General features: G+C 39.2%; 1 protein-coding gene across 1 annotated transcript; it reads right to left on the bottom strand.

Moving 5' to 3' along the window:
• Nucleotides 1–504: 504 nt before the first annotated feature.
• On the bottom strand, nucleotides 505–2,208 carry LOC124556415 (piggyBac transposable element-derived protein 4-like). The gene has a single exon (XM_047130374.1). The coding sequence runs from the start codon at nucleotides 2,206–2,208 to the stop codon at nucleotides 505–507; it is 1,704 nt and encodes a 567-aa protein (XP_046986330.1).
• Nucleotides 2,209–11,604: the final 9,396 nt, after the last annotated feature.

Here is an 11,604-nt window from a genome sequence, read left to right as displayed (position 1 = left end):
GGGCTGGACATTCTGCATCAGCATCATGCCATAATTGACTTTCGATGACATAGTGGAGCTTAGTGTTTAGACATTCCTGTTAGGGGAAATTTGTCAACATTGATATGCCATAAGGAGTATCTAAAATAAAAAAAAAAAACAATCCAGTTAAACCATGAGCAATAGAATTAACTCTTTGATGCACAGATTTTATGTTTAATTAATTTTTTAATAAAACATGCATTTTCTATGTCTGGTGGGGTTGCTAATAAAGGAAAACATGAATTAAAATTTTTTATTGTATTGATTTTGGTTTTAGATGGTGGTATATATAATATACCACCATGCCACTTAGGGCCGTACCTAAAGTTTTTGAGATATCTTGGTTTGTGCTTGTAACTCACCTTTAAATTCTACTCTAAGCAGTAATAATTAGTATAATTAATGTAAAATAATTTTATTTCTGGCAATTGGTCATTTACAATACAAAATCAAATTACAAACCTTACAAATAAAATATGTTTCTTATTCCTTTTTGTGAAAATCTTGAAAGCACCTTTTTGTTTTGCTAAGGCACAAAGGCACTTTGCATTCAGCGCACATCCAGAAAGTGCGCACTTGCTTCTTTTTTGTACTGCATTTCGCACAACGTCTGGCGGTAGTACGCTCTGGCTGGTGGGATGAATTGTCGAGACGCTGGCGTGAGGAAACATATGGCTTGTTTTTCTTTACGTGGACTTGACTCTCATGAAGTCTAGATGGCCTCAATGGTGTTTTCTGGGTTACTAAGCTTTGCAGGATACTCATCCTGAAGACTTTGGCAGTCATTTTTTCTCTATCGCCTAGTTCCTTCCAAATTATATAGCTGTTGACGATACTGACATCAAGCAGGTGAAAGAATATTCGGTGCCACCACTTTTTACTTCTCCGGCTTATTTCATATGATTTTTTCAGTTGGTCGAACTTGTCGACATTGTTCATGTGTGCATTGTAATCCATCACTGCTTGAGGACAAGGTAGCTCTATGCGTGAACCATCTCTTTCACGGCGAGTCACTGTAGTAACTTCAGGACTGTGAAAATTTGAAAGGAGATGAACAGCTCTCTTATCTTTCCACTTCAAGTAGAGGATGCCACAGTTGCTGACCCTCCAGTCAAATTCACCTCTGCTTAATTCTTTGTCTGTTTTTAATTTGGGTAAATGTTTCCTTGTTGGTTGAACTGTCCCACAGGCATATATGTTTCTCTGCTGTAAACCAGCCAACAAGTTATAGCTATTGAAATAGTTGTCGAAATAAAGATAATGGCCTTTATTTACGAGTTCAGAGGACAAACTCAGCACTACATGCTCCCCAAGGCCTGTTTGCACTGTGTCACCTACTTTTCCGGTGTAAATATCAAATTTCAAGTTGTAAGAGGTCTTGTCACACAGCATCCACACTTTGTAACCACGCTTTATGGGTTTATCTCTCATGTATTGTTTCATACTGTTGCGGCCTTTGAATTTGATCATTGACTCATCAATTGCTAGGTGTTTGCTGGGTTGGTAACACTTGGAAAAAGATTCAGATAGTATCTTGATCACTGGTCGCAGCTTGTACAGTTTGTCATAACCTGGGTGTCCTTTTTCTGGATGCAATGTGTTATCATTCAGATGAATGTTCCTCAGTAACCATCCAAACCGATTTACTGCCATCAGAGATGCAATATAACGATCATGAAGTTCTGGGGCACTAGACCAGTAGTCTCTGTATGCTGGCATACGCTTTATACCCATCAAAATGTTGATTCCCAGGAAAGTTCGTATTTCATTGTCAGTTGTTGGAGTGAAAGACTTGCCAGATTGCGTCGCATATAAATTTGTTTGGAAAACGATTAGCTCAACTAGCTCTTTTGGAAATATTTTTTCGAATATATCGATAGGTTCTGGATCATCAATGTCCCTAATAAAAGCACTTGGTCCTGATTCACTGTCGAACTGCATTCCTGAGGTAGCATTGAATTGTTGTCCCCAAGTTGGCGCTGTGTCAGCAGCGCGTTTTGGCGGAGTGGACTCACTTTCTTCCTCGCTCTCTGAAACTTCGCCTTCAGACGACACAATAGCCTCCGCAACAATGCTTGCTTCATAATCAGATTCGTCATCTGTGGTGTCAACAGTGGAATCCTCGTCTGATGGAATTTCACACAATAATCGTTCGATTTCTTCATCTCGTAAGCCTCTTCTTGACATTTTCATTTTCAAACAACAGCCTGAATCCAAGTAAAGAATACGTAAGCAAAACAAAATGGAGAAAGAGCTAAAATAAGTCACAACACAATTAAAAACTAAACTTTGTAGCGGAGGATTTCGAATTTTATACTAGGAAACGAAATGCAATAGAATACTGCTACATGCACGGTGGTACAAATAATATACCACCAAAATAAATTGTATATAAATAACGGAAGATTGTGCATATGAATGTATACATGGGTTCATACCGTAGCTGTGACGTCCAAGATATGGAAAAAACACAGGCGCAACAAGAAATTCGTTATAAACCACTATTCACACGCAAAAACCATGCACAACTCAGCACGCAGCTTTCACAGTTGTAATCTATGCAATTCTTGGCGGGAACTGATTCCTTATAGGCAGTGAGTGCCATCTGTCTGATAAGTAGAGAACTAGGTGAGCATATTAGAGTGGTGGTCGTGCAGTTAAACCACTGTGCAAAGAGCCAAGAAAATTTTCAAAAGGTGGTATACTATGTATACCACCGTGCTCCAAAGAGTTAAGGCTTGATTCAAATGATTGCGTGTCAGGAGGCACCAGAAAGTCCTATTGGTGAAAGTGGAGCCTACATTACGAGTTGATATGTTTGATATAATATTACATATACCTTATTGTTTAGTGAAACGTAGTATTGTACACGCACAAGAGAGGCACAGAGGCAAAATTGTAATCATCAGTATGGGTAACTCTGACGCCAAAGAAGGCAATTTTTTTAAGTGATCATTATTGCCTACGCCAGAGATTCCAGATGAGGATTGCCACACAAGGGCTGTTGGCTATGATGAGGCACAAGATGCTGCTAGGACCGCATTTCATGAGAAATTGAAGCATTTATACAGGACAGAAAGGACAAAGATGGAGGATCTGTTGCTAGAATTTCAGGATTTGTTTCTTCTGCAAGGGCCATTGCCTACTACGCCAGTAACACAGCACAGGGAACGAAACATTGATGCATCAGAGGCTGCACAGAACACCATGATAGCTGCAATCAGTTATTGACTGATTTACAAATCAATGGTTGGCTGATGGAATTATAGTAGCCCTGGGGGGGGGGGGGGGGCGCACGAATTATGATTGTGACGGAGAAGTCTATGGGTGGCTCAAACAAGTATAAGTTTTGTTCTGATTACCGCCATTTGGATAGTAAGACTGAAACAGATACCTGCCCAATTCCAAACATCACGGAATTGATAGATAACCTTGCGCAAAGCCAGTACTTCTTGACAATGGACTTAAGGGGTGGATACCATCAATTGCAAGTTTCTCTGGAAGATAGATCGACTTTCTCAGCACCTTGGTGGCACTATCAACTTATAAGGATGCCTTTTTGATTCAAAAATATGCCTGCAACATTATAACAGTTGCTGGACGAAGTGCCGAAACGACTGAAAGGATTGAAAATGTGTCAATGTTTGGTATATCTTGACGAATACAAGGATATGCAAGAGCATAGACAACGTCTGAGGGAAGTATTCAAGAGGCTATGAGCAGCCCGTTTGACACTCATCGCGGAAAACTGTCACTTTGGGCTCGAGGAGGCTAACTTTCTGAGCCATATGATTAGTAAGAACTGTTTAAGGGCAGATATTGTATTGTATTTTTATTGATCCAGGCAATCATAGTATTGTACAGCTGTACATATGATATTAGATAGGTCAAGAGAGCTATTTACAGTAATTTTTACAAATTGATGTTTACATTATTTTGTAGCAAGGAAATTATCTATCTTCAACAAAACAGTTAATACAAATCAAAGAGATGTAAGGTTTTACATACGATACTGGATACGTCAAGGGAACATATTTGCAGGTAATATTTAATAAATTGATTTTACATTATTTTGCAATGAGGAAGTTAGCTATCTTTGACAAAACAGTAAATGCAAATGTTGTATGGTAAAATACAAACAGCCAATACAAATGTAATAGTAAAGTAGTCCAGTGTATTCCATAGACATGCACAGTATATAGTTTTCAGACCTAATTGAACATTTATCATATTTTTTACATTTTTAACCCCTTTCAAAAAAATGATCAACTGCATAAAAGCAATGGTCCAAGAGATATTTTTTTAACTTATATGTGAAGGCTGTTGGGTTCTTTGTTGCTTTGATTTCATTGGGTACATTATTATACATTTTTATCCCAACATTTAAAACACTTTTTTGGTAGCAGGTAGTTCTGGACTGAATCATATGTAGGTCAGATTGCTGCCTTGTTGCATAGTTATGAATATCTCCATTGAATTTTAGTGTGCAGTCATTGTTTAACAGGTATGACTTGACAAATGAGACGATATTATAAATGTAAGCAGAGGGCAGTGTCATAATGCCATTTGTTTTGAAATGTTGTCTGCATGATTCGTTATGTCTTAGATTACATATTATGCGTATTGCCATTTTTTGCATTTTGAAAATATATCTACCTCCAGGTGAGTTCCCCCAAAATATGATTCCATACTGTAATGTAGAATGGAAGTAAGCATAATATACATGTATGAGAACAGATTTTGTGACTGATTTTTTTGAGTATCCTTAAAATGTAACACACAGTTGAGAGCTTTTTTGAGATATAATTTGTGTGTGTCTCCCACTTAAGATTTTCTGCAAGCCATATGCCAAGAAACTTGACAGAGTCCACACACATAAGCTCTTGGTTATTTAGAGTCACATCAGGCATTTCTTGTTTTTGGGATGAGAGTCTGAAGTTGATGTAGGTTGTTTTCTGTATGTTTATAATCAGTTTGTTCTCGTTGAACCATTTGCTGAGTGACGACATAAGCGGTTTAATTTTTTGGTTGTGGTCCTCTGTATCAGTACCCGTTATTAGAATACTTGTGTCATCGGCAAATAGTGTGGTATGTCCTGTAGCAAGCTTTGTGCTTATATCATTAATGTATAGCAGAAACAGTATGGGTCCCAGGATTGAGCCTTGTGGCACACCATATCTAATAGGCATTGTGTCAGAGGAGTGGACAGTAGATTGATGGGTGGTTGTATTCTTTTTTTCAAAATTAATTTCAACTTTTTGAAATCTGTTTGACAGGTAAGATTCTAACCATTTGTTTGCAATTCCTCTTATACCTTTATTTGCTAACTTCTTAAGGAGTATGGTATGGTCAATTACATCAAACGCTTTGGATAAATCTAAAAAGATACCAGTAGTGATTTCCTTATTATTCAGTGCTTTTAAGGTTTCGTTGAGATATTCATAAATAGCTGTGGTAGTTGTCTTTTGCTTTCTAAAACCATGCTGGTGTTTTGTCAATAAGGATAGTTTATTAGTAAAGTCTTCCAATCTGGTGTAAAATAATTTTTCAAATATTTTTGAGAATGAGCTGAGTTGTGCTATGGGCCGGTAATTGGTTACATCATTTTTAGAGCCCTTTTTGTGAAGTGGGGTAATTTTAGAAGTCTTTAGTAGGTCAGGGAAAACTCCGTTTGTAAAGGATGCATTTATTATGTGGGTTAGGGGTTCTACAATGGATTCTCCACATTTCTTAACAATTAAATCAGGAATATTGTCACTACCACTGGAGTACTTATTCTTTATTCCTTTTATAACTGTAAGTACTTCAGGATTGGAGACTTTGTGAAGAAACATTGATGCCTGTACCGGTGCAGTTTCTATTAGTGTTTGGTGTTGAGCATTTGGTCTGTGGCAGTTGTTCTTTATCAGGTTTTCTGCTATTTTGCTAAAATAGTCATTAAAACCATTTACTATTTTTGGGGGATCTGATGTGACTTCATCATTTAGGTTTAGTTTTAATGTTTTGTTTATAACATGCTGCTTACTGTTTGTTTCATTTTTTACAACCATCCACAAGGCTTTCATTTTATTGTTAGATTCCTTTATAAATTTATCATTGTATAATTTTTTTGCTTGTTGGATAACTTTCCTATAGATTGCAAAATAGGTCTTACAATATGACCTAAACTGATCATCGACGTCATGGTGTTTCATGTGATTTTTTTAAGTCACGTTTTTTTTGGCTGGAAATCCTTATCCCTTTTGTTACCCATGAGTTTGTGTGTTTGTTTCCGATTTTCCTGGATTTCAGTGGATATGCAGTATTGAAGTGTTGGAGAAATGTTTCATGGAAGGAATTAAATATGTAGTTTACATCATTTTCTTTATAGACCTCTGCCCAGTTTTCAGCCCTTAACAGATAGTTAAAAAGCCTTATATTATCATCATTAAATTGCCTTTGCATTTTAGTTATTGTGGGATATTGTCCTACGTAATTTAAAATCGCTGTTAGTATTTGGGCTTCATGGTCACTGTAACCTGTGCTGATGACTTCAATAGAGTGGTGCAGTTTGTCTGTGTTTATGAAAATCTGATCTAGAGCTGTTTTTGAATTTTTTGTGATCCTGGTTGATGTGTTTACAGTTGGGGATAGGTTGAATGAATTTGTAATATTCAACAATTCGTCTTTGTTTTTTCCAGGTGTGAGGAAGTCAATATTAAAGTCTCCACTTATTAATAGATTTTTGTTTAGTGAGTGAATTTTTGTGAGTAGTGCTTCGAGGGAGTGTTTGAAGGTTTGGATGTTCCCATCAGGGGCTCTATATACATTCAGTATCAATAGGTTATAGTCTGTTAAGATAATTAAGGAGAATTCAAAGTCTGTTTCTATTTGCATATTATTGTACTTTGTGAGGCTTTTGTATCTTAAATATTTTTTGACATAGATTGCTGTACCACCTCCCTTACTTTTGTTCCGACAAGAATAACCAGCTAGAGTAAATTCGCCAAGTGGGTTTTTTTTTTTAATTTTGTCTTCTGTTAACCAGTGTTCAGTAATACAGAGAACATCTACGTGTGGCTTTGTTTTTAGGAAGAGATCTATTTCTAATAACTTATTAAACATTGACTGCACATTATGGTGTAATATTTTAAAGGATAATAGTGACTGTTTTCCAATGGAATGATTTTTGACACCACTCACCGGGTTTTCTTGTAGTTTTTTCTTTGGTTTTCTGCTAGCAGGGAGCTACTGGTGTTCTTGCCCACAAAAAATCCTGGCTGTGGGCTGGAGGTCTGCGTTTTCGTGTTGAAGATCTTGTCACAGTTTCCAGTGGTACTGATTTGGAGTGTGGCTGCACATTTTTTGCTGTTTCCACTTGGATGTCGTGGGCTGACTGATCTGTGGCACTTGACGAGATATTTGCATAGGATGTTGTTGGTGACTTAGTGCTGACTGTGGATACCTTCTTCTTTTCTAAAACTGTTTCTGGTGTTTTCCTTGATGACCCTGATTGCATATTCACTTTTGTTGTTGTTACTGATGGCTCTTCAGCTCCCGGTGTTGCTGTTGGTTCAGCTGCAGTATTGCTCATTCTTCTGAGATTGTCCACCAAATTAGCTTCATTGGACCACGAATATGTTTGATGTCCTGGTGTAACACGTTTTATGGCACTTCTTGTTACCAGTGGACTTTTGATGGCATTCAGCAGATTAACACACAGTTTCTTTTTCCCATTTTTATGTAAGTGAAGCCCATGCCTGGTGAAGTCTTTCCGTTGGAGGAAGCTATTTACATCTAAAACTCTGATGTGTTCACTGTAAGATGCCTTCTGCATCAAGTAACTGTTCATTTGGTAGATTTTGCAGTTTTCATTTGGCATGTCATATCTGTACGGTATTGTGCATAGAATTAGTTGTGTGCGCCTAGTTTTTGCGATCGTTTCATCTAGTGATGTCATAAAACCACGTTTTGATCCATTAATATCGTTTGCACCAGCTAAGACGACAACATAATCATTTTGTCCTAGACTAGACGTTTTGTTTTGTATCTTGCATGTTGTTTCTTTGAATATAGCATTTGGCTTTATCAAAGATGTAAATTTATAGCTGGTTGTTGAAATTTCGTTCAGTACTTCTGCACAGTTCCTACCGTGACTATCTGAAAGTAACAGTACCTGTTTTTTGTTATTTGTAAGCTGGCTCATGTTCGTGTTTGTTTTCAACTTACTGCAGTCATTTTTCTTAACCCTTTTTAAATTACACGAGAAGTGTTCAGAAGCACTTTGTAGGTTACCTTTATTTACTGTTTCACATTTTACATGTTCACTCTTACCTTTGTTTACTGTTTCACATTTTTCATGTTCACTCTTCTTCAATGGAGCGTCATTTCTTTCGTTAGTACAAGTATTTAAAACAACATCACTGTACAAATTTCGAACTTTTTCCTTATGTGGCGGTTCAGAAAGGTTTTTGATCATGCTTTCCAGTAGCTGAGCATGTTGTCTTGTGGCTTGAAGTTCTTTCTGCAGTGTTTCTAATACATTGGTTTCGCGATTTTCACGATACATTCCAGTCGCATCTAGATAACCGTTGCACTTTGTTCCACAAGCGCACGATATGTTTTCTAGATTTACTTTCGCAAAGCAGTGTGGATGACACCACACATGCATCACTGGGCAAGTTCTAATACCGCTTTTTACTATTTTATCACACGATATGCACTTTGTAGACGCTAAATACTCATAGTTTACCGAGCGATTTATTACTACATCAACGCGCGCCGCCATCTTGTCCTTAAGCGGTGTAAGTGTTTCCAGTACCATGAACAACCAAGGAGTTGCAATTTTGAATTATTATAGGAAGTTAATTAAAGGTTTTTAGAATGTTGCCAGACCACTTACACAGTTGTTGAAGAAGGAGGTCCAGTTTGTGTGGGCAGAGGAATGTCACGGGGCATTCGTCAAAATAAAAGACATCCAGTCCGGTGTCAGTATTCCCAGACTTTCAGAAGGGGTTCATGTTCTCATGTGATGCATCGAATCATGCTCTTGGGTACTTAACCAGGAGGTCGATGGTCACGAACACGCTACTGCCTTTGCATCAATACAGTTGAACTCGGCAGAGAGCAATTATTCTACAATAGAGAGAGAGTTGTTTCACTTGGGACACAGAGTGACATACCTCCAGTGTTACCTGTACAGAAGGAAGTTCAAGGCAGTGATGGACCGCACTGTTTTGAAATGGTTACTAGATTTTAAGGACTGACTAGGTGGAATTAAAACTCAGTGAATTTGAGTATGAACTAATGCACAAACCAGGGAAGAAACACAGAAATGCAGATGGACAAAGTGGAAAAATAGCTAAAGTGCAGGCACTACGTCACTACCTTGGAGAATGGCAAGCAGCGCAGAGCGCTGACAAAGAGTGTAAACATAATGGCAAGCAACAGCAGTTTAACATGCATAGTGGATTATTACCTAGAGAAACGAAATTAGAACCACGAGTTGTGGTACTGTCCAAGCTGAATCATGAAATATTACATGAAATGCGTGATCACATTTTATCAGGCAATAGGAGATGCTGGGCGACGTTTAGAAGGGTGATGGAAAAGTACAGGTGGAAGAGAAGACGATGTCGATCGGTATGTCAGGAATTGTGTGGACTGTGCACAGTGGATGGATTTGATTCAGAAGCAGCTGTTTAGTCCCCCTTAAACATCCCAACAACCACCACCTGATTCAGAAGCAGGTACACTATGTGATCAAAAGTATCCGGACACCCCCAAAAACATATGTTTTTCATATTAGGTGCATTGTGCTGCCACCTTCTGCAAGGTGCTCCATATCAGCGACCTCAGTAGTCATTAGACATCGTGAGAGAGCAGAATGGGGCGCTCCACGGAACTCACGGACTTCGAACCTGGTCAGGTGAATGGGTACCACTCACATCACACGTCTGTACGTGAGATTTCCACACTCCTAAGCATTCCTAGTTTCACTGTTTCCGATGTGATAGTGACATAGAAACGCGAAGGGACACATACACCACAAAAGTCTACAGGCTGACATCGTCTGTTGACTGAAAGAGACTGCCGACAGTTGAAGAGAGTCGTAATGTGTAATTGGCAGACATCTATCCAAACCATCACACAGGAATTCCAAACTGCACCAGGATCCACTGCCAGTACTATGACAGTTGAGTGGGAGGCGAGAAAAATTGGATTTCATGGTCGAGCGGCTGCTCATCCCTCTTCACATCTGGCCACACTAAGCACTCTGTAACAAGGTGCGTAGTAGCCTTAGCACCAGAGTGTGAAAGGTTATGTAATGTAGTGATTACTTTGTGATGCAGTGCGGGTGGAACAATAAGCCAGGTGGTGCCCATGGACATATTGCACCACAGTGGCCTGGCCGAGCCGGGAAACAATCTGGAGGGAAGTGTCTCGGTCCTGTCGGAGGTTGTGAAATTCAATATAATTGTCCTGTAAGCAGACCAATCCGTCAAAATTAATGGGGGACGAAATTGGAGTGATACATGCTAGGTAGTCGACAACCACATTTTCTGAACCTCGGATGTAACGGATGTCTGTGGTTTATTGGCAAATGAAATCCATCTGCCGAAACCTACTTGGGGGAAGGTCAACAGTGGGGTTACGAATAGCCTCTGTGAGGGGGCGATGGTGTGTGAGAATTGTTATGTTCCTTCCTTCAATGTCTGTGCAGAAATATCTTACTACTTTGTAAACCGCAAGCAATTCTCTGTCAAATGCTGACCATTTACGCTGGGCCGTAGATAGTTTATTGGAAAAAAAGTGGTGTTGTTGTGTCGTGTCACCGACGTGCTGTTGGAGGACTGCACCAATTGCAAAATCACTTGCATCTGTTGTAATAGAGATGCTGGCATATGGCAAAGGATGAGCGAGAATGATACCCTATGCTAACGCTGACTTCAAGTCTTTGAAAGCCCTCACCATGGTGTCAGACCACTGTACTCGGCGATTGCCCTAGGTTTGTTTCTAGGCCAATGCATCAGTCAAAGGGGCTTGAATTGCTGCCGCCATCGGCAGGTTACAACCGTAGAAGTTGATAGTACCTAAAAACCGACGTAATTCACGAAACGACACTGGGAGAGGTAGATCGTGAATGCAGTCTACCCACTCCTGAGGGGGGTGTATACTTTCCTAGGTGACGGTGTACCCCAGAAAAGTGACAGCAGTGCAGCAGAGTTGTGACTTGTCGTTACTGATCTCGACTCCGTTACATGTCAATAAGTCCTGTATCGTGGCTAGGTGGAGTTTATGCTCTCTGTCAGTGGAGGAAAAAATGTGTATGTCGTCGAGGTATGCATAACAATAAGTGCAGTTAAACAGAAGTGAGTCTAAAAAACGTTGCCAAGTTTGGGCCGCGTTTTTTAGACCGTAAGGCATGTAACAAAATTCGTAAAGTCCGAAAGGTGTGATCAACGCTGTCTTTGGTATGTCACTCTGTTCCATAGGTATCTGTAAATATGCCTTGCGGCAGTCCAAGACACTGAAGATGCATGCTCCGCTAAGAACTTGGGCGAAGTCTTGTATATGAGGTATCGGATAATTGTCTAAAACGGT

This window comes from Schistocerca americana, chromosome X (genome assembly GCF_021461395.2).
Source record: "Schistocerca americana isolate TAMUIC-IGC-003095 chromosome X, iqSchAmer2.1, whole genome shotgun sequence".
In the NCBI taxonomy this organism is placed as follows: domain Eukaryota; kingdom Metazoa; phylum Arthropoda; class Insecta; order Orthoptera; family Acrididae; genus Schistocerca; species Schistocerca americana.
This window is presented reverse-complemented; position numbering and strand designations above follow the sequence as displayed.

Bases quoted from the DNA above. Each gene is read 5' to 3' on its own strand.
- LOC124556415 (XM_047130374.1), bottom strand. From the start codon at position 2,208: ATGTCAAGAAGAGGCTTACGAGATGAAGAAATCGAACGATTATTGTGT.